This window comes from Protopterus annectens, chromosome 8.part0 (genome assembly GCF_019279795.1).
Source record: "Protopterus annectens isolate FY-2018-M chromosome 8.part0, PAN1.0, whole genome shotgun sequence".
Taxonomy (NCBI): Eukaryota; Metazoa; Chordata; order Ceratodontiformes; family Protopteridae; genus Protopterus; species Protopterus annectens.
Genome location: NC_056741.1, coordinates 1,164,514,843 through 1,164,539,035, shown reverse-complemented (window position 1 = coordinate 1,164,539,035; position 24,193 = coordinate 1,164,514,843). Strand labels below are relative to the sequence as shown.

The 24,193-nt window shown below is 40.4% G+C and overlaps 1 protein-coding gene across 1 annotated transcript in view; it reads right to left on the bottom strand.

Annotated features, from left to right (window-relative positions):
- Positions 1-24,193, bottom strand: part of CFAP70 (cilia and flagella associated protein 70) — a 1,838,232-nt gene that overhangs the window by 4,266 nt on the left and 1,809,773 nt on the right. Inside the window, exon 25 of the mRNA XM_044079382.1 lies at positions 22,128-22,175. Within this exon, the coding sequence (XP_043935317.1) occupies positions 22,128-22,175 (48 nt within the window). The remainder of the gene's footprint in view (positions 1-22,127; positions 22,176-24,193) is intronic.

Here is a 24,193-nt window from a genome sequence, read left to right as displayed (position 1 = left end):
TCATCACAGCAAGTCTGCAAAGACGGCAAAATCAGGCCCCCCCCCCTTATTTTTTTTACATACCACATAATTGTGATGCTGTCTGTGATAACCTGAAGAGGTCCATGGGAGCAGTGAGATGATTTAAGGCTTTCAAAGCATTGACTAATGCAAACATCTTTTTGATATTGATGTACTTTTGTCTGTCCTGCTTATTTCACAGACTTTGCACTTTTACCTCTTTTGGTACAGCCCCACAAGCAAACTCAGCAGCATCTATAGTACCATACTGAAAAAAGGTGGAAGAAAGAGAAGGGAAGACCTTGGTTGACAGAGAAATTGCTGACAAGCCAAAATACCTCCTTTCTCACAAACCGCTGCACAGAAATTTGAAAAGATAAAGGGTGCTGATGCTTAGAACAGACTTGACTTGAGCTACCACTGAATTTTTCTCATATGAAGTTTGGCCAAGGGAATCATGGTGTAAAAAGAATCCATGAAACACAGAATCCTGAGAAATTCCTTGGCACATACTAGAGGAGAAAGGCTATTTCTAGGGAAGTATCCAGGAGACATTACAGAAAAACTATTCTGTGGGAAAGAAAAAGAGATTTTTGTAAGCTCACATGAAAACCAACACTGAGCAGGAGTATCATGACACTTGTCAGAGACTCTTGGCAGCTGGAAAAAGAGTCTGCAAATATAAGATAACCATTTGAATACGGAAAAAAGTGAATGCCTTGAAGTCTGCACTAAGCAGTTACTGGAGTCAGACACGTTGTAAATAGGCTTGGTGCAGTAAATGGATGAAAGTATAAGAGAGAACCGATAGGGTAAGTCAGATAAGAGTGGAAGTTAGACAAAAGCATCTTTTAAGTCTAACTTTACCAAGAAAATGAGTAAAAGAATGAAAGATAACATGGTTTGAAAGTATGACATTTTGAACTCGGGACCTTGACAAAAAGCTTGAGAAATGAGAGATCTAGGAATAGTCTCCAATTTCCCTCTTTCTTTGGCACCAGAAAAATCCTTGAATAACAGCAGTTGACCATCTGATCTGAGGGCACTAGCTCTATAATCCCCTAGGACAACATTTGCTCCAAAACTGATGGAAATAGGGATGTTTAGTTTACAGGAGGAGGAGGAGAAAACCCCTGAAAAAGGAGAAAGAGACTCCCATTGCCAACTGTACCCCTGTTGGATGATTTTGAAACCCAATTGCCTGAAATAATCTGATGCCACTGAGGAAGATGAAGACTTTTTGGACTGTCCTTGGTTCTGGGAGGCCTTACTTTTATTTTTAGAGCCTCCTTGCCATTGTTTTTAAAATTGTGTTTGTTATCACCTTGCTGCTGCTTAAGTTGCTTTTTGAAAAATGGTGCTGAGCTAGACAGAAAGCTTTATTAAACTTAGAAAAGTAGAGTTGGAAAATGTGGGTCACCCCTTGAATCATTTTCCCCCTTTCAACAAATCTTTTAAGAACCTCAGCAGCAGAATGGCCAAACAGAATGCCCTTATCAAGGGGAGAATTTAAAATCTCAGTTTTAATATCTTTTGGTAAGTTTTGAGGATGTAACCAAGCAAATTGCCTAATAACTGATTCCTTAGCAGCAGTTCTGGAGACAGTATCAGCAGAATCATAATAATACTTTAGAGTGTTTGGTTACATGAAAAGCGAATACAATTAAGGCATTCAATGAATTCTGTACCTCAGAAGAGGGGAGTTTAACAGTTATTGTTCCCATATGAAGAAGCCAATACAAATTTTAATTTGTGAGCCTGATGGTACGAAATTCTGGAAGTTAAAATAGCAGAAGAATAAATTTACTATCTAAAGCTATCAAAGGCTTTCCTAACCTTGTCAGAGGGGATGAAGTTAGCAATAACAAACTGTTTAGCAGTGGAAGTTTTAGATAAGGAAATAACTGCAGGGTCTGCTTTAGTATTAGGAAACAGATATTTAAGAGTCTGAGGTTCTTTGTATATAACCTATCAAGCTTTTTAAGAACAGTAGGTTAACTGCCAGAAATACTGTAAGCTGTTATGAAAAAATTCTCTAAAGCTGATAAAACAGGAGGGACAGCTGCAACAAATCATAATACTTGTGCTTGGAAACAGGTATTTAATTCTGTTCAACTGAAATACCTCCTTCAATTTCACAAAGGTCTCAGAAAAAAGATAACTCTTCTGAAGGGAATTTGAAGTAACTCTTTCCTTAGTATCAGAATCTTCACTTTGTGGAGTAATGACCAAAAAAAAAAAAAATCGCTCCCCCTACATTCCCTTCTCTTCTTCTTCTGACTTAGAATTAGCATCAGAATGAGAGGGACCTCTTTTTTCTATTAGAAAAAAAGAGAAGAAACAGAATTTTAAACTTTAAAAGCAGAAATTAACTCCATTGCAAATCCCAGCAAGACTTCCTTGTCTACAGTAAAAGTAACATACTTTATTTTTCTTTCTTTTCTTTGGAGACTCCCTGGAAAAAGATCATCTCATGGCAGGGGCACTATATAACATGGCTATACTGTGGACCTCACCCACTCCTTTCCCCAAGGTTAACATGAATGTCTTTCCTTGCACAGTAAGGACACCCCTATGACTGCAGACTGCATGACTAACTCTGGGCCTTTAATGGTTCCCAAGGAACTATACCAGAATGATTGAGAGACACTAATGAGCAGTCTGAGGAACTGAGTCTGGCCACAGCAGAATCACCAATCATCAAATGAGACAGTGAAGAAACTGCCTGACACCTATAGACTCCCTAACAGTTTTCTTAGTCTTCTTGTGGACACTGGACAGAAAATTTGAGGAGACCAGTAACTGCTCCATGGTTCAAGAAAGAAGCCTGAAAGATGGGTAGTGCAACTTATGAGAGTCTGTAAATCTCCTGAAAATAAAATAAGAATTTTGAGGTAAAAAATCAAATAACAATCCCCAAAAGCACAATGTCCTGCCTCAACACACAAATTCTACCAAAAGATATATAGATAAAAAAGAAAAAATATTTTTCGCAATTTTTTTCAAACCTTCCCTGCAAGGTATGACAGTCCATAGCAAATTCATTTCCTAGCATAATAATAATATATTCACAGAAAAAAACATAAGTTTTACTCAGAGAGTAGGGTACTAATCTGCCCAACTTTGAGGGACTACTAGCTGATTGTCAGTTCCATGAAGCCTGAAGAGGGAATGCACTTTGGCAGCAAGAAAACTCTGAAGCTTTTGGTGCTCAGACTTCCTTTTTATGTGGCTTTGCTTTAGCCACTGGCAGTTGGGGCACACAGAAAGTGGCCTGAAGCTTTGAAAGCTGGCTGGTGGTCATATCTCAGGTGGGATATAATTTAAACTCCTAAGGCAACTGTTTCTTTGATATAATGTTGACCATCTTTCAAATCCAAACATCTCCCAAGGCTTCCCTTTTAATATGTATGGCAGGGGGACTGGTGGACTGGTATGCTGAAGAGGATGGATGCAGATCATCTAGACCTATTCATTATGGTATGTATATAATTTTTGTATCTTAGATAATCTCATCCATTCTCTTTAACAGGTAGGACAGAGTCCCTAGCTCAACATCCTGGGTGGTTTACTCCAAGCTTCCATTTGATGATGGTGGCCTCTAAAGCACACCACTGCCTCAAATTCAAGTTCATGTTATGGTGCCTAGTGTAAGTATGCAAGGAAGACCAAGCAACAGTTGTACATTTGATGTCTACTGGAACTTTTCTGAAAAATGTTAAAAATCTGTTTTTCTACTGCCTACTTTGTATATATATGCCACTTACATCTGTAAATCATTATAGTACTCTTCTTCTGAGTGGACGTCACGATCTGGACAACCCTGTGAAATAAACCATGGCCCCAAGGTGAAACCAGAGAAACCAACAAGTTAGATTCAGTGTCTGCATGTCCAAGTGAAGCTTTGCCAGTTGGGTAAGTCAACAGTTTTCCCCCCACTAAATATATATTCCTACTCTAAGATCGCACTACAGTGAGGAAAGGGCAAAAATCCCAATCTTCACTGTACTGGAAAAAAATTCATAAACTTCGAGTATGTGAATATTTGCTCATGTGAGTATTTGATATTCACGTATTCAATGAAGTGATATGGACCCTTTGGACCAATGCCCATACCTTTAGTGCTTATTACAAATTGGATATGATCTCCAGAAACATGTCTGCTTTTGGTTCTGTGGTACTCTAGAATATTCTTCCATGAGGGCTACCCAGATTTATGTAGCTGGGGACTCTGTCCCATAAGTTTAGGAATGAATGAAAATGACAATTTCAGATATAAAAGTTACGTATTCACCACAACTATGTATCTGTGTTGCCCATTTTCCTTCTTCTTCAACTTCCTGCCCTTCTTCCCCCTGCCTTTTCCTCTGAGAGTGACCTGATAGTGAATATGGAACCAATGTTCCATATTTGAGCCCCTATCTTTCCTACTGACTTTCCTTCTTTATTGGCTTTGGTTAATCTTTCTGCATTTGGGGCAGCAAATTTGATCTCGGGTATTACAGGCTTCTGGAGCATTATGGGTAAGGGAGGAGCTTGAGAGTAGGATCGAAAAGTCTAAGTAAATGTGGCCTAGCTGGATCCGAGTTTGGATCAGAGACCCATCAGTTGAGGAATGAATGAAAATGATAACATCAGATGCAAATGAATAACTTTGTTCAAGGTTGACTCAGTGGCTACCTTTGGTACAAAAGCAGGATTATGTTTGACAGAAACTCCGTCCTTATGGAATAACAGATAAGGATGTTTTCAGGACAAGACTTCTAGTTTTTGTCTGTCAAAGTAACAGCCGATAGAAACAAGATTTCTCATGAAAGAGATTTCAAATTGACAGAACAGGCAGGTTTAAAGGTAGGCTTAGTGAAAACTTATAATATCAAGGTAATATCTCAGGGAGGAGAAAGCAGAAAAGTACCTTTTAGGAAAGCTTTAGAAACTTTCACAGATGGTATGAGTGAAGCATCTGATCCCATGTGAAAGCCTGAAAAAGCTGCTAAACAGATATTATTGGTAGAATAGCTTGCACCAGAATGAAAAAGACCTGACAAAAAGTCTAGATTAGAGGGAGGGGATGCAGAAAAAGGATGAACACCATTCTCCAGTGCCCATATGGAGAACGTCTTCCATTTGCTCTTACAGATATTTTATGTGGAAGGTTCCTGTGAGTCAATCAACATTTATACCAGTCTAGAAGGAAGTGAAGAGTCTTTATCCATCACGGAATTGGAGAAATCATGTGGTTAGTTTGAGGGACTGGATATCAGGGTGAGACTTACCAGATAGATGAGAAAGGACATATAGCTAGGGATCCAGGATCCATGGAGGTTGTAGAAGATGAAGCCAGAGGTAAGGGAATCAAACTTATTGGGGCCAGAAAAGGGTAATGAGCTCAACACAAAGGACAGTAGTGTCCTTGAAGCCTCCCGTTCCTCCAGAAGTCAGTCATTAAAAAGGGTGGGGATTGGTGGGTGGGGAGATGAGGAAGAATGAAAATGGACAACATAGATGGAACATTATGGTGAGTACATAACTTCTTTATCTGATGTTGTCAATTTTGATTCATTCCTCAGCTAATGGGACAGAGTCCCCAGCTACCTAAAATCCTGGGTGGACTCTAAGGAAGGATATTCCTGAGTATGGCTGAGACTGCTCTTCCCCTTGAGACCAGACTACTTTGTAATAAGTTTTAAAAGTATGAGGATTTGACACAAGTTGCAGCCACATATATATCGTCCATGGAAGCTCTAGACTGGAAAACTGAAGAAGTTGACATAGATCTGGTTGAATGAGCTTTTAACAGTTTTGGCAAGGACAGATTCAACTTGTTGTAGACAAAGGAAATGCAATCCCTCAACCATCTAGCTAGAGTTACCTTTGTAACTGATTTGCCTAATTTAGTATGGGCAAAGGAGATAAATAACTGATCTGTCTTTCTAATTTATTTTGTTCTGTGTAAGTAAAAACATAATTGTCTCTGTACATCCAATAAATGCAACATACATACGCCTTTATTTACAAATTTAGGAAAGAATACTGGCAAGTTAATGGATTGGCTGATGTTGGATTCTGACACCACCTTAGGAAGGAAGGAAGCATTGGTACGTAACACTAGCATATCCTTACAAGTATGAAGGCTTATATGATAATGCTTGAAGTTCTGAAATTCTTCTAGCAGATGTAAATACAACTAGAAAGATACTTTTTCAGGTCAGGGATTTAAGATCGCATTTAGCTGCTGGTTCAAAGGGAGAATGAATTAAAGGTTGCAGTATGAAATTTAAACCCCATGGTGGAGTGGGGTCTTTATAAGGGGGTTTTAGCAGGACAGTGCCCCTCAAAAAAAGATCTTCACAGCTTAGAGGAAGCCAATGAAGACTTTTGAAATCCAACATGAAAATTAGAGACTACTGCTAGTTGGACTTTTATAGTTGATGAGCTAGCACCTTCATTAAATAGACTCCAAAAATTCCAGAACAGATTGAACTGGAGCTGAGAAGTGGTCAATCTGATTTTGCTCTGCCCAACAAACAAACATTTTCCATTTACTCCTGTAGAGTTTCCTAGTAGAAGGTTTATGTGAACATAAAAGTATGGAACGGACAATGGCAAGAAAGCATTGGTTGTGTGGCTATTAAAAGAACTGGAGAAACCATGCTGCTAGTTTGAGGTTTGAGATATCCAGGTGAATCATGCCTGTTGGGTGGGACAGAAGGTCTGGAGTTGGATACAGAATCCAAGGTGGATACTGAAGGTGAGACCAAAGGAGAGGAAAACAAATCTGCCGAGGCCAGTAAGGTGCAATGAGGATGACTTTGCTCTTCAACTGGGGTGCTTTCGGCAGGAATTTTGGAATTAGGAGGGTCAAAGGGTAAGCATTCAGAAGACCAGGGGGCCAATCATGGACTACAGCATCCTCAGTGATTCCCCTGGTGGGGGGATTAGGGCAAACAATCTGATGCACTTGTTGTTTAGGAGAGAGGCAAAAAGATTGCAGCAAGGCTGGTCCCACTGACTGAAAATCATATCTGTCACTTTGTTGTTGAGAGACCACTTGTGAGGTAATAATATGGACCTGCTCAGTTTGTCTGGTATCACATTGGACTTCCCCAGAATATGCATTGCTATCAGAAAGCGGTTGGAAGATATTGCCCATTGCAACACTCTGAGGGCTTCTCGACACAGGGGATAAGATCTGGCTCCCCCTTGTTTGTTGATGTTCCAAAATGTTAACATGTTATCTCTCTGGACTGCAATTGTTCCACAAGGAACTGAGTCTTTGAATGCCTACAATGCCAAAGGCACTGCTCTCATCTCCAGGACATTGATGTGCGAGTTAGCATCTTTGGAGGGCCAAGTGCCTTGGACTGTTTTCCCCAGGAAATACTCCCCTTCCCCAATCTGGGAAGCATCCGTGGTTACTATAGCCTTGGGCTGAGAGAGGATGAAAGGATGGCCTTGTAATACCTATTGCAACTGCATCCACCAGCAAAGATATATTTTTCATACCTGAGTTATTCTTATCTTTGCTGACATGGGTTGAGAAAGCATTGACCATTGTATTGCTAGTATTGATTGTAAAATTCTCATGTGGAATCTTGCTAAAGGAACTAAAATTATTGCCGCTGACAATGAACCCAGGGCTTGCAGCATCAATTGAGCTGAAATTCTAATATTTCCTGACCTGCATCCTTATCATTTGTACTCTTGACAGAGGAAGAAAAGCTACCATAGATACTGTGTTGAACACCACCCCTATGAATTCTAATATCTGGGTTGGTTCTAAGTGAGACTTGTTGTAATTTATGGTTATTCTGAGATGTAAATGTACAAGTCTGTAGCACCTGATCATGTGCTTTTATCAGTCAATGCCTGGTCAGGGTGGTTATGAGCCAGTCATCTAAATATGGAAACACTCAGAATCCCTGCAGTATCAAGTGAGCTGCTACTACTGCCATACATTTGGTGAACACCCTGGGGGGTGTGGTAAGGCCAAAGAGCAGTGCTCTGAACTGGTAGTGACTAGCTCTCAGTCGGAAGTGGAAGTACCTTCTGGATTGTCTGTTCATTTTTATGTGATAGTACAAATCCTGGAGGTCTATCATGCACATCCAGTCGTCCTAGCCCAGAAAGAGCAGAATGGACTGAACTGTGACCATCCGAACCATTATGTATCGAACTGACTTGCTCAGTAAACTGAGATCGAAAACTGATCTCCAGTCCCCTGTTTTCTTTGGCACTAAAAAGAATCTTGAGTAAGTTCCGGATTCTTAGCAGGTTTTGGATTTCTAGTGCTACTGTATTTCCTCTGACTGGGTGGAACATCAGGAAATTTTCTTATAAAGGAGGTGGTATGGAAAAGGAAATTATACCACCTCTGGAAATAATCCTCTGCACCCAAATGTCTTTTGTTATATTTAGCCAGGCCTTCTGGTGCAGGGATAATTGACCCCCGACTGCCTCCAGAGGTGAACAATTGGGCCTCCTTTCAGAAGGACTGAAAGGGTCTGTCAGAAAAAGAATCTCTTATCCCATGAGGGAATTGCCATCCATTGTAGCTCCCACTCTGCCTCTGGGGGAACTATCTCCACTTGTGTCCTGGAAAGGACCTTGGGACTTTTTGAAGACTCCATTGATTCCTGGAGAAGGTCCTTTGAGGGGTCAAAAAACACATGCCTACTGCAAAGAGGCTTCTGGAAATGCTAGCTACCCTTAACATTCACTCTTCCACTATATCATGGTTTAGTAACTACCTAACAGATCGCCAACAAGCAGTACTATGGCAAAACCAATTGTCCTCCCTCTTACCAGTCTCCATTGGTGCCCCTCAAGGATCCATTCTTGGTTCTTTACTGTTCTCCCTATTCACAAACCAGATAGCAGCATCCTCAGTCTCTGCCATAGTAGTAGTTCAATATGCAGATGACACCACCATTATATGTGCTGCCCCAAATATGAATGAACTACAAGCCATAACTCAACAAAACTTCACCTTAGCAGAAACATGGTTCGCCAGCATAAAACTCCTTCTTAATCCCAAAAAAACAACCTAATCATATTTGGCCCTGGTAGACCACCTCAGCAATGCAACAATCTAACTATAGTCTCTAAAGATAACATCACAATCACTCCAACTACACACACAAAACTGCTAAGGGTAATTATCGACAACAACCTCAGATTTGACCTTCACATTGCCGAAATAATCAAGAAAGTAAACAAAAAACTGGGTCTCCTTTATAGAAGCAAACAATTCATGACCAAGGAAACCAAATCCACAATTGTAAGGACCCATCTCTTATCTGTCCTACTGCATGCCGCCCCTATAATGACAAATCTTCGCCACTCCGAACTCACCAAAATGGAATCTTGTTACAACAAGATTGCTAAGTTCGCTAATGAGGCCTCTCATAGATCCCATCACTGTCTTGACCTAAAGCAACTCAGCTGGCTTGAGCTGCCACAACAGCTGTTACTTCAGCAACTCTATACAACACACAAGCTGTACTACCTGCTGGACAAAATCCCATCACTACAGCAACTAATTCAACCCTACACAACCACCAGAACCTTAAGATCCAGTAGCCAAAACCTTTTAAATGTCATCAAACATAAAAATGATGCAGGTAAGTCTCTCAAAGTTTGGAATCAACTCCCAAATCACATCACTGCTACAAGCTCTCCCCTCAAATTTAAAAAACTCCTCAAAAGCCACTCACTATACAAACAACTGGCTCTGCCCCTGTGTCTCCCCAGGTTAGACCAACCCACTGCACTGTTGCTAAATGCAAAAATGCATCTGTTGATAATCACCTATTACTACCTCTAGTTATACAAGTTAGACCTGTTTACCCCAAGCACACAGACATTTCTGAATATACTCCAACTAAACATCTTGTTCCTTTTCTCTCAGATACCAAGTTACTTATAATCTGTCAAACGACTGGATATGCAACGTACATCCACCACTGCTACAAAAAACTCTTGTACTATTTTTCTCAATACTGTACTATTCTAAATCTCTCAATGTACTGCAGATATACGTACTACCAGTAACTGTAAAACTCTGCCAACAATATGCTGAAATTACTGAAACAAACTTGTATATAGTCCTAACAGAAGGAAGTTAATATCTGATATCATACTGCTTATAAACCTACTACCAAAAACGAAAGACTCTGCCTACCACATGCTGAAATGAACTACCAAAATGTAAAGCTCTGCCTACCACATGCTGAAATGTGTCTAGAATATACTTGTATAGAGTACTGTTAATATGATGTTAATATTTGACTATTGCATACTGGATTGTATTGTATTGACTATTGTATGCCGGACTGTATTCATATATGTAAGGAAATCCTAACCTGTACTGTACCTGGAGCTTTTCTCCCCGGGCCTCTGCTGAAAAAGGGCCTGTGTCCAGTCGGACTTTCCCGGTTAACAAAAGTAAAATAAATAAATAAATAAAGAGGGTCTTTCTGTCTTTCTCACACCTGGAGAGTGTGTCCTTCACTGTGAGGCCAAACAAAAAAGTGCCATCAAAAGGAGCATTGACAACCAAGGACTTGAAGGGCTCAGCAATATCACACAGGTGCATCAAGGCAGGCCTCCTGATGGAAATACCTGAACCTTCCACCACTGAGGCACCTTCTGCAGCATGCAAGATAAGCCTCATGGATGAATTAGATATAGCTTGTAGGGTAGCCAGCTGAGAGGCTACTGAAGATTGAGCCTCAGCAGTTTTGGCTACAGAAAGAGATTTTGATACTTTTTAATCAAATCTCTTTGAAGTCTCATAAAATGTGCCAGATAGTTCAGTGATCTCAGTACAAAAGTTGCTAAATTATAAGCATGCTTCTTAAATCTATCAATCGTCCTAGACTCTCTGTTAGGAGGATGGACACTGGAACTCTGTTCTGCAAGTTCCTTTTTTTGTGACTGCCACCATGACCATGGTATCTACTTGCACCCTTTTACCCCAAAATTCCCTTCATACTGCTGGAGACAGAATCTGGTCTGGTCTTTTGGGGATTGGCTCAACCAATTCAGGCTCTTTCCATGTCCACCTAGAGACCAAATAAATGAGCTTATTGGCAGACAGAGTAACCCTAGAGGTAGACAAGCCAGCTCCAAAAGCCTCCAGAAATACTGATTCCTCTGGAGAAGAACCTTAGGAAGACCAGCCACCCTTCTGCTTAAGGATCTCAAGAATGTCTCCAAGTGATACGTCATAAATCGATATCCTCAGTGACTGACTCTTGAGAAGAGTCCAAGTGCCTCCATTTGCACTCTCTCTTCCTAGGGACTTCCCTGGTAGGATGGACCAGTGAAGTATCAGAAGAGATTAGAATACCCTGCTGGGTAGTCTGGAAGCATTGAGCTGGCTGTCTCTGTAGGGTACAATGTTAAGGCTCGAGATGCAAAGACATCTGAGAAGTAAAGGGTGGATTTGAGGGGGGTAGGATCCATCTGTTCTGCAGAAGCAGTGAACACTCTCTTTACAACCTCGAAAACAGATTGTTCTGGAAAGAAAGAAGGCAACAGAGCTGAGAAAGCAAATTTCTGGCCCATTATCTCCCTCCACTCTGAAAACAACCCACCTGAGGTGGAAGTCAGATCTGAGCTGTCCGGTGCAAAGGCCGAGAGAGGAAGAGATGGCTCCGTAAACCTCATAGTCGACTCCAACCTCCTGGACCTGACAGGGATGCTACAGCTCTGAGAATCATCCGGCTCTGAGGATGTCAGAGCTGGTGAACTCACAGCAACATTCAGATCCAAAGAAAGTGAAAGCGGCAAATGAGATCAGTGAGTTCTGAGAGATGTTAGAGATTGGTGCATTATGGGTAGGGAAGGAGCTCCAGAGTTTTTTGGTGGCCATGAGTATAATGGGCTGACTCATTTTCTAGGATCAGATCTGAACCCATTAGTTGAGGAATGAATGAAAATTGTCAATATCAGATCAAAAGTTATGTACTCACCAGAATGATGCATCTATGTTGCCTCTTTCTGTTCTTCCTCAACCAATAGATTTCGGATCCATCCTCTAATCTGACTTTGGACATTTTTCCAGATCAAGTTTGCCTAATATATATACACACATATATATATATATATATATATATATATATATATATATATATATATATATACTGTGTAAGTGTGTGTGTGTGTGTATACATATATATATATATATATATATATATATATATATTCACTTCATAACACTGAAAGCTCAAAACACTGAAACCAAAACACTGAAACTTTAAAATCTTGAAAACTCAAAACACTGCAAGTCAAAACACTGAAAACACATACCATACATATACTGAGTTTAAACAACGTAAATCATAGCACTTTCCAAGTGTAAGCAGGGGGGCAAGCCGCCCTGCGCCCCCCACACCCCCTGCTACTTATATACATCAACTCCAAGATTGCACTATATATATATATATATATATATATATATATATACATACATATGTATATATATATATATATATATATATATATATATACATATATGTATATATATATACATATATGTATATATATATATATATATATATATATATATATAGATATATATATGGGTCCCCTTCAAAACATCTAAAACCCATAACATCTAATTTCATAACACTGAGACCAGAACATCTAAACTCAAAACGTCTAAAACCCATAACAATGAATTATAACACCTAACAGTACAAATCACATGAAAATAACATCCCCTCCACATATAACAACATATAATGACACCAAACTACCAAACATACTTTTTACTACATTTCTGCAGGGGGAGCTTGATACAGTGGGGTTAGGAAATACATTTTTCCCACTGTAGTGCGATCTTGGAATTGGTAAATTTAATTTAGGGGGGGTATGGGGGGCAGAGCCCTCCACATGAGGGGTGCAGGGGGGCTTGCCCCCCTGCAGAAACATAGTAAAAAGTGTGTTTGGTAGTTTGATGTCGTTATATGTGGAGGGGGTGTTATTTTCTTGTGATGTGTAGTGTTAGATGTTATGAAATTCGATGTTATGGGTTTTAGATGTTCTGGTCTCAGTGTTATGAAATTAGATGTTACATAACATCGTTAAATGATTTGGCAGACTTTAAAAATTCACTGCAGACTACTCAAACAGAAATACTCTGTGAGAAAATTGATGCAACTAATGAAATTCTTTTTTGAGCTATGATACAGAATCTGAATTGCCTAGACATAGTAAGGCATTGCTGAGTTTTATTCTGACAGCTAACAAAAAAGCAATTACTAGAATGTGGAAATAAAAGTCTAAGGAAACTGTACTAGAAGTAGCGAATATACTAACAGAGGTAAAACACCTAGAAGTGGAAACTTTAGAAAAAAGGTAAGAGCAAATTAAATAGAAACAAATGGGAGTTGTGGGAATAATGCATGCAGGATAATGTTTTGGAGGAGGAATGAGGTTTAAGGGAAGACAGGAATTGTATGAGCTTTGTAAAGTTTGACTGTCAGTGACTGGACAGATTATACATGATGTATGATGCTTGCAACTGAAAATATGTTAATAAGGCTTGTTTTCATTTTTCTAAATGAGTGATTGCCTGTGTCATAAGACAATTTAATAAAGATGTTTCTTCTTAAAAAAGGAATTGATAGCAGCTGCCATTGACCCTAGAAGCTGTGGAACCAACCTGGCCAGAGGGGCTTGAAAGGCAAGCAGTTGTAAGGCTTGAATCCATGGTTTAGACTACCTGTCTTATGGTAGCTTTGTTATTTAGAAAGTGGTGTCCAAGTGTGCACCTATGTAGTCATTCATTGTAATACCTAGATTGGAACAAATTTGAAGGAGAAAATCTCTGGCATAGACTAGGAGATGCTTGTTAGGAGCAGTAAGGAGCCAGTTGTCCAGACAGGGAACACTTGAAACCCTTGCAGTCTGAAATGAGCAGCAACCTCTGCTATGCATTTGGTTAACACCTGGGGTCTGTGGTGAGACCAAAGGGCAAGGCCCTGAAATGGAAATGAGTGGCCCAGCCACAACTGTAGTAACCTTGTGGATCATCTGTCTATTTTGATATGGTGATAATCATTCTGCAGGTCTACTGAGTACAGCCAATCATCCTTCCACAGAAGCGGGAGAATGGACTATGCCATGACCATTTAAAACTTTGAATGTTTGACAAACAGATTTAGATTACTTAGGTCCAGGATTGGCCATCCATAGTAGTGGGAGAATAGACCATCTGGAACTTTGGGTGACTGAACAATAGATTAAGACAGTTTAGGTACAAGATTGGTCTGTGGTCCTTGTTCTTTTTTGGCGCTAAAAAGAACCTTGAATAAGGTCTGAACCCTTGCAGATCTGGTGGGACCTTCTGGTAACTCTTTTTGAATGCAGCTTTTCTATTTCCAGTGCTGCTGCACTTCTTTGCTGGGGGAGAACAGTGGGGAGTTTCTTTGTCACTGCAGGTGGGTAAAGAAAAGGGATATGATAGCTTCAGCTGATGACTGACTGCAGCCAGACATCTTCAGTTATGGACATCCAGGCTTCTGGGCACAGATATAAGTGCCCCCCCCCAACTGCCTCCAGAGTGCAGCAGTTGGGCAACCCTTTAGGAGTGCTGATAAGTTTTTTCGGTGAATTGACCTCTAAAGCATTAGATAAGACCTCCTCTGCAATCAGGACAATGTCTATCATTACAGTATCCCCTCTGCCCTGGGGGGGGGGGGTGGTAATATATCTTCAGTAGAGTTTTGAGAAATACCTTAATACTTATGAAACCACATTTTCTTAGCCCCTTTCTTGATCATAGAAAAGGTCCTCTGAGAGGTTGAAAACCATAACCCTACAGCAGGAAGAGTTTTCTCATACTTTGCACTCCTGCAGAGAGTGTCCTTGATTTTGGGGCCAAAAAGAGTTGATTCTTCAAAAGAAGCATTGATGAAGGATGTCTTAAAGGGTTCTGCAGAATCACACAAGCACATCCAGGTATGCCTTCATACTGTACTGTATATGCCTGCAGCTCTAGAAATACCTTCCATTGTATTAGAAATCAAACAAATGGGGGCACTAGAAAGTGATTGCAGGGTGGTCAGTTGCAAATCCACAGTTTTCTTGTCTTCTGCAGACATCGACCCATAGAGTGACCTGCAAAGGTCCTTTGTCAAGTCCCTCTGAAACCTTGTCATATGTGCCAAGTAATTCATCAATCTCACAGCAAAAGTCAATGAAGCATAAACACACTTCCCATACCTGTCCAGGGCCCTAGACTCCCTATTAGGAAGGTGAAAAGATGAGATTTCCTCAGCAAACTCCTTTCTGATGGCTGCCACCAGACACATAGCATCCACAGCCGGGTGAATGCTCCAAGGAGCATGGTCTTTACGGGCTACTAAGTACTTATCAGGTTTCATCAGAATCGGGTCTGCCACATCTAGTTACTTCCATGTCCAATGAGAAATCAGGTCAGTCATCTCATCAGCCAGGGGAACCAACCAGGAAGTGGCTGCACCAGTGCCAAAAGCTTTGAGGAAAGCAGACTCCTCCTGAGAAAGGGTTTTGGAAGATGAATGACCTTTCTGTCTCAATAATTCAGAAATTTATCTGAAAAAAACATCCCCAAGGTGGGATCTGTGAGGTCCCCTCCCCTTCATCAAAATCCATATATTCTGTGATTGACTCCTGTGGGGAGTCAATGTGCCTCCTCTTACACCTATGTTTCTGAGGGGCTTCCACAGGGGGATGTTCAGGGGAAGACTTGGAAGTCTGAGGGAAATCTTTAACAAGGACTGTCTTGAATCTGGTGTGCACTAGCTGCACCAAAGGGACAGAGTGAGTAGGATCAGGACCCATGGCTGACAGTTGTAGAGGTGGTGGAGCCAACAGGGGCAAGGATATCCCTGCTGCTGACTTTGGAGAGGGCTCTTTCTACAGCCTCAAAAGCAGATGCCAAAGGAGAACCCAAAAGCACCCTGGTTGGAACTGAAGCTCCAGAGCTGAGATGGACAAGAGTATCTCCCTGACCCTGCCTTGAGACTGAAGTCAGAGATGAGCTGTCAAGAACTGAAGGTCTGAGGAGAAGACATGGCTCTAAAAATCTAAGGGTTGAAGCTTTGGCTCTGAGATCTGACAAGATTGAAGCCAGCTGGATCAGGGAAGTCATTGGAGTTGAAGAAGCCCACAACTTCAAATCCAAAAAGGACAGTCCTGGGAGTTTTGGGTCTGATGTCTCCAAAACTGGGGGATGGATTGGAGTAGGGTAGCAATAGTGATGGAGGATGGTCCAAAGCCTACAGGTCTGATAAGTGGTGGAGCAGGGTGAACTCCCAACTGAATCTCAGTCCTCAGAAATTTCCTTATCATTCTGTTCACATCAGCCGCAGACAAACTTCTGGTAGACCTGAATAATGAAGATGAAGAAGGGGGTCTAGAAGCTCTCTGACTGGTGTCTCCTGTAAGAAGGGGGACTTTAACCTGGAAGCAACTTGCTCCAGGGGAAATCTTGGTTCTCTACGAGAGGCAGTCCTGAAAGAGGCTGAAGACTTTCCAATGGTGCAGACAGATTTGATGCCTTAGACACTTTGGCAGCTAGAGCCAAAGTGGAACTGAAGAAAGAGAGTTGTCAGGGATTGCTTCTTAGATTCCTTAGCTTTGTCTTTTTCTTTATCTCTCTTGTCCCCTTCTGTGCTTATCCGAAGGCTTCTTTCTGGATGAGGACACTCCAGAGCAGACGACACAGATGAAGGAATGAGACCTTTAAGGGCCAATTTGTTCTGACACTCAACCACTGCCCTGTGTCTAAAGACAGTGCAGGTGTCACAGTCATTATCTAAGTGGTTAGTCCCCAAACAATACACACACTTACTGTGGGAGTCAGAATTTGGCATCTTATGGCCACAAGAAATGCATTTCACCATGGTCAAGACAAAAAAAAAAAACAAAACAAAACAGCACAACAATCATACAGCAAATAACTCAAAGTAGTGCAAGAAAAATTACAGCGTCCCCCCCCCAAAAAAAAAAAAAATAAACAAAGAAAGGATACCAACTACAGTAAATGCAGAATACCCTATGGAACAGAGAGTAACAATAAGAGAATATCAACAATGGTAAGGAGAGTTACCAGGCACACTAGTAGGAGTAAAAGAGATGTTAAACAGCTGTGAAAAGGGCAATAGCAACTGCAATTAACTATTTTTTTTAATAAGGGGAGGATGAGATATGATAAATAACAGAAATGCAAGAAGTGCTATAGTACTATCACAATCAACAAAAAATGTACACTTATCTCAAGCCTAAACCATGAAATTCACATCCAAATGCAGACTGGCAAATGAGATCTGAGGTACTGTTGGGATTTGAAGAGGATTATGGGTAAGAGGAGGAGCCTAAGGCATGGAGACTAAGTCTGAAAAATGACCCAAGCCAGATCTGAGGACATATTCGAAATCCATCGGTTGAGGAATGGACAGAAGAGATATTAGATTTATTGCTTTGCACATGGAAGATTTCTGTAGGAACTTTGATATCAGAGGAATCAGTGGGTAAGCATAAAGGAAACCAGGTTTTGTGGATGACCCTGTTGAGGAATGAGGGCAAAATAGCTGTTGCACTTGGAATTGTTGGAAGATGCAAAAGGGTTACAGCAAGGCTGGCCTCAGTGGCTGAAATTTTCTGTTACTGCTGTGCCATTGAGGGGCCACTCATAAGGCATGAAAAGGTATAAACTCAGATTGTCAGTTAGAATATTGGCTTGATGTATTATGTGCATTGCTGTGAGAAAGCACTGTCAAGACATTGCCCATTGCCATACTCTCCCAGCCTCTTGACATAGCTGGTAAGATCTGGCTCCCACTGTTAACTGATGTACCAGACCACAGAAGTGCTGTCTGCTTGGATGGAAATCTCACCTTGGGATAAGATGCCCTGAAGTACTTGCAATGTTAGGGGGACTGCCCTCATCTCCAGAACACTGATGTGCCATGGTTCTTAGTAAATGAATCAAAGATGCTGCTGGATTCAGAATGGTTAGAATATCTTATGTTGCAAGTGAAAGGAAGTCAACCTTGTCAGTGGTAGTTTCACAATTTGTGATACTGCATTCAGATGGCAACTTAAATTCAGTGATTGAGTGGGTTGCAAGTCTGATTTTTGCTAATTCATGGAAATTCCCAGGGACTGAAATTGAAGCAAATAATTTCTTGCTTGGGTTAAGGATTCTTTTGTTCTTGCAGTGAGCAGCCAGTCTTCCAAGTATGGGAACACTTGGAACCCTTGCAGCCAGAGGTGTACTGCCACCCCTGCCATATATCTGGTGAACATCCAGGGGGCTGTAGTGAGACTGAAAGGCAGATCCCTGATCTAACAATGACTGTCTCCCATTCAGAAGTGAAGGTATCTTCTGGACTGCTTTACAAGCTTGATGTGATAATAGGCATCCTGGACATCTACAGAGCACATCCTCACTTCCTTTCCCCAGCAAAGGATAAATGGATTGCACGATGGCCATCTGGAACTTTTTCTTCACAAACATGTTTAGATCACTGAGGTCCAAAATGGGCCTGAGGTTCATGGTTTTTTTTGGAGCTAAAAAGAATCTTGAGTAGACTCTGGATCCTTTTTGGCCAAGATGGACTTCCTGGATTAATTTTTTTCAAGCAGCCAAGGAACTTCTTGTGGAGCAGCTGTTTTTTGCCAGTGTTTAACTTCTGGAAGGGTCCTGTAGTAAAGGGTCAGTTTGGTTGTAAGGGAATTATTTAGTCTATGGATATTATTCTCTTCACCTAAGAATCCTGTGTGATGGCCATAAAGTTTTCCAGGTGAAAGATAAGCATCCCCAACTGCCTCTAGATAGGAGCAGGTGGGCAATGCTTCAGGAACACTGAACGGGTTTATATATAAAGGGACCTCTAAATCCTTTATTTTGTGAACTCCTTCTGCCTCTCAGGCAGTTCCCATTGGAGCTCCTCCCTCTTCCTCGGGGGTGCTCTGTCAAATGGGGAGTCAGAGGTAAAATGATTATACTTCTTGAACTACAGATGCTTCCCAACTCTCTGGGACCTGGAGAAAGGACTTTGAGGATTACAGAAGTGAATTACCATGGCAGACAATGTTTTGCCCTCTTGCTAACCCCTAGATTAGGTATCTTTTACATTGGTCTAAAAAGAGATGACCTATCATAAGGGATGTTAAGGAAGGCTGCCTTTAAGATGTCCACAGAATCACATAACTGCAGCCAGACATTACAAGAAATTGCAATGCCATTACCTACTGCATTTGAAACCAGCCTCATGGTGACAGCAGTAGTTGACAATATGGTACCCAGTTATGATTCCATGAACTTTCTTGTCTCTTTTGTTTGAGGTCTCCTGAGGAAGGCTTAATAGTTCTCTAGCTAATTCCCTGTGGAACCTGGTGAAATGTGAAATGTGGATTAGTGCCTAAGGAAAAGGTTTGCAAAACATATACACCCTTCCGAAAATGATCCATCACTCTAGACTCTCTGATGGAAGGAACATGGAGTTCTCTTCAGATAGCTCTTTCTTTATGGCTGCTGCAATAACAGCAGAGTCCACAAGAAAACTTCAATGTGAATGATCCTTAGCAGGAACAAGTACCTTGCCTGGTTTGCATGGGATGAGTTCTATCACATCAAGCCCTCTGTGAAAAAACATCATAAGTCAATCAGAAGGAGGAACCATCGAGGAGGTAGATAGGCTCACTCCAAAGGCCTTGAAGAACATTTCCTCATCAAAAGAAGGGGGTATCAGTTGGCCAGTTCCCCTTTGTTCTAATAATTCTATTAGCTCACCAAATGAGGTGTCCTCAAGAGGAGATCCAAGGGGCTGTTTTCCTTCTTCAAGGTTAGTGATCTCAGTGACAGACTGCAGAGGGGAGGCCAAGTGTCACCTCTTACACTTACACTTTCTGTGCTGTTCAGGAGGAAGGAGCTGAAGAGTCAGAAGCGTCCATGGTTTCTTGATTAATGGATGGGTAGAGGATCTCTGAAGTGGTCTGTCTCTGGGAAAGACGATGAAAGCCAAAAGTCACAGATACATCAGGGGGTGTGGGTGGAGCTGAAGGGAGAGAAACATCTCTTTCCCAAGTGGATTATTGGGCCTGGATCTTCTCATAAGTCTTTAATGTAGAGGATGGAGCCAATAGCACTGAGGACTGTGCCCTCCAATCTGGCTCAGAATCTAAGGTTGATGGCTCAGAAGATCAAACTCACTGAGCCAATGATCCAGTTAGACCCAAGGTTGTGACCGGAGAAGAACTGTTGAGGGATGAAGCACCCAAACCAGTGGGAGGCAATCCTGCCTCCAGGAGATCTGCATCAAACTCTATGCTCTGGGATGCCACTGGCTTTAAAGACTTGAGTCAAGTGGGTTGGAGAAACTGCAATCAAAGACCACTAGGTTGTTGACACCAACAGAGATATGATCAAGGGAAATCACCAAATTTGACATAGGGGCTGGAGAAGGAGTTACTACAAGAGGAAGGGAGAAGCAGCTCCCTTCACTCTTGGAGTCAAGTGAGAGGGAATGACTCCTATATCTATATTGCCTTTGCAAAGGCTCTCTTCACTTCATCTTGTCCCAATCAATGTCTATGATGCTTCCCCAGGTTCTGATAAACTTGACAGATGCAGCTGAAGGTGGCCTGGAAGTCAGCAATCTAGAGAGCTTCCTCTCTGGGAATCTAGACCTTGTGGATGAAATTATTTTAAGGGAATAATCTGAGACATCAATAGTCTTAGAGTCACTTGAGGGATGGTATAGGAGGTTGGGGCCAAGCTGGAGCTGAAAGGGTTGATACCATGGGTGGAAAAAGCCACAGGGACCTATCAATCTATGGAGGCAGAGAATTAGTAGGCGGAGGGGAGTCCAAGGGTCTTATCCCTGTTCTTTTTCCTCACAACCCCTATCTCTGCCATTATCTTTATACTTGGCCTTAGGTTTATCTGTAGAATTTTCTTTTCTTTCTCTTTGTCTTTTTTTTGTCAAAAAATATAGCTACCTGCTTTTCTGCATATTTGGGAAGATAAAAGGTAGTAGAATTTATCTAGAAGAGTCAACTGATTCTCTTGCAGAACCTGAAGGAAAGCATACAAGAATATGTTTTTTTTCTAGTCTAACAGGGACAGTTGGCTGAACGAAGAAAATATATCACAACTGACATTTAAATGGTCTGGATCCAGGTTATATATATACACTGTGAGCAAGAATACTGCTGTGAGATCTTATGCCTGCACTTAAGGCATTTCTTGAAGCCTGAAGCCTTCTCCATATCATTAAGAAATCCCAATGGACAATGTCCACACAAAGAAAAAAGTTAACCAGCAGACCTCTGAAAGGAGAGAAGAAAAAAGATATATATTTTTATCAATATATGAAGTTTTGACAAATGAATGAAAAAACTGACAACAGGATGAATAATTAGATAGAAAAACTTAACTTATCTAACCAAATTGTAATTGCTCGATTGGAGCTCTGGAGGTTCCTATCTGCCCAGAAAGGTGGCAAACAAAATCTGAGGAGATGCTGTTAGCAGAGGGCATTATGGGAGAGAAGAGCTTGAGCACTGGAGAACCTCTGAAGATATTGTTGGCTTGGATCCATTTCAAGACAGGCAACCCAATGGCCGAGACAGACAGACAGGAGAACACAGGATTTTTTCCACTTTAAAATAATTTCTTTTGATTTTAAAATGAAACATACACACATACATATTATCTACATGTACATACACAAAACAAGTTAGTTCTGGTCATCGCCCATAATGATAGCATAACTGCAGCTGTATTTAAGTGTTAAAGGCTAATTAGCTTTAGAAAAATGAGATAACCTCAGTCTGGCTAAATACTATGAACAGAGTCAGTTCAAAATGTATTATCAGTATAACATTTACATGATACCATTCAAGAAGGGGGCTATACCTACAGGAAAATACACTATCAAACTTTTAAATTATAAACATGAAATTTTCCTTGCATGAGGTACTCCTGCTCCTTCTGCAAAATAACAGTTGAATTATCTTAAGCAAGTGAGACAGGGGTATTAAAATGACACCCACTTCAGACAGCCCTCTCAAAGTTTAACTGATATTCACTAATTAAGTTGTTAAAATTTAACTTGTTCACATACCTTTACAGCATACTTAAATGACTGCTCAGCTTCTAGCTGTCTCCCAGTCTGAAACAGAAACAGAATTAATGCATTTCATATATTATAAATCAATTGTTGAAATGCACATAACGAGAATACTGTTTTTAAAATGTTGAGTTACTACCTAAGTGGTCTGTAATTTTGAAGAAAAATACATCAGAAACATATGATAAACAGATATTAATTCAGACCCTTGCTTTTTTACCTTTTTCTTTTAATTTATTACTTTTGACAATGCCTACAAATAAATAATATCTCTCTTCTCTCTCGCTTTAAAGGAATCAGGTTGAGAAAAAAGAATAATATACTTTTCTCATACCATAGTTACATTTCATACAATATACAATTATATTTTCTAACAATGTGTATTTTACTTATTTGCACACTATATGTAAGTTTGTCTGTGAAATGATGTTATGTAATAATGCATTTTTTCTTTAATTGTACTCTTCCCAAGTACAGCCTGAAATAGGCTCTAATGGATCAATGATCTATCCCACCAAAGAAATGAATTAATTAAATATATAAATAAATAGATAAAAAATATATAGTCATCACTTTATGGGAACAGCCGTGACACAGGAAGGGTAGAGTGTATGGAGCACTTGTTCCAGGAGCAAAATTTCTGGGTGGTGTCAAACTTTAAAAAAAGGTCTGACAACTTACAAGCTGTCATTTAATGATAGCTTGATACTACTGTTATTGCTTATTATATGGCTTGCAAACTAACTGTCAATCTACTTTTTATAATGGTAACCACATTAAAAAAAACAGAAGTCTGACATTTAAACAATTTGCAAGCTGTGTAATAGGTGATCACACTCACGATCACTTAATAATAGCTCATAAACTGAAATTTCTTTTTTTAAGGGTGGGGGAGGGCAAATGAATGAGGTAGTCAGGTTGCCAAATGCCCTTGCTATAGCTCATCTAATGGAGCTAAGGTATAATACACCTGCACAATAACACAGAATGTCAAACCAGCTGTTGGGAGATTGCACCAGTGTTATGTGGGGCTCTGGTCTTTCTTCTGCTGCAAAAAAGTAACCAGAAGCATAGTATACAATTATTAAAAGGAACCAAGATAAAACAAAATGAGACTGTAAAATAGAACAAAATGAACATTTTGAATTTTTTTTCTTCAGATTCCCAATCCTACTACAAATCAAGTCACACCGGTACCTTAGTAACTGTTACTGTGTGTCTGAGTTTTAATCAGTCTGAAGAGTACCATAATATTATCCCTTTAGTATAACTTTCTATGAAAGCAGGAAAAACTAATTTGGGATTTGGTAAAAGCATTGCTAGTATCCCAAAATATAAAGTTAAGGAAGAGGCAGGGTTATTGGCTCTACAGTACATCCATGGGAGATCTGTTTCATGGTAGGAAGTTTGATATACTACATACTAATGGACAACTTTTAGGCAGGAAGAAAGTATAGATTTATCAAAATAGTAACTGCCTTGCTAAGCAATTTGCTTTTTAAAAAATCAATAGTCTTTCATGTTCTGACTAAGTTATAAGCAATACTGAACTAGGTGACAGTAACTCTATCTTTGGGATGATATTCTGCAGCACATTACCACTAAATATTGTAAATGGCCTGGTTTGATGACTTAAATGTTAATGCATTAAAACTATATTGTCTGTCCTCCAGATGGCTTCCTGTTAGCTTCCAGCAGTGATGCTTCTCTGACGACTGCCACTGTTTTGATGTTATGAGTAACACTGAAATTTCATAATGTTGAATTACATAACATTGAGACCATAACATTGAAAACTCAGAACATTGAAAGTGTGCTTCATAATATGGAAAACTACATTACACAAGTAAATAATATCACCTCCACCTACACCACCATCTAACTAACAAACACACTTTCTACTACATTTCTGCAGGGGGCAGGCCCCCCTGCACCACCCATGTGGGGGGCTCTGCCACCCACACCCCCCGTAAATTAAATATACCAACTCCAAGACCGCACTACAGTGGAAAAAAGTTAATTTCCTAACCTCAGCCCCCCTGCCTATACCTTTTAGTTTT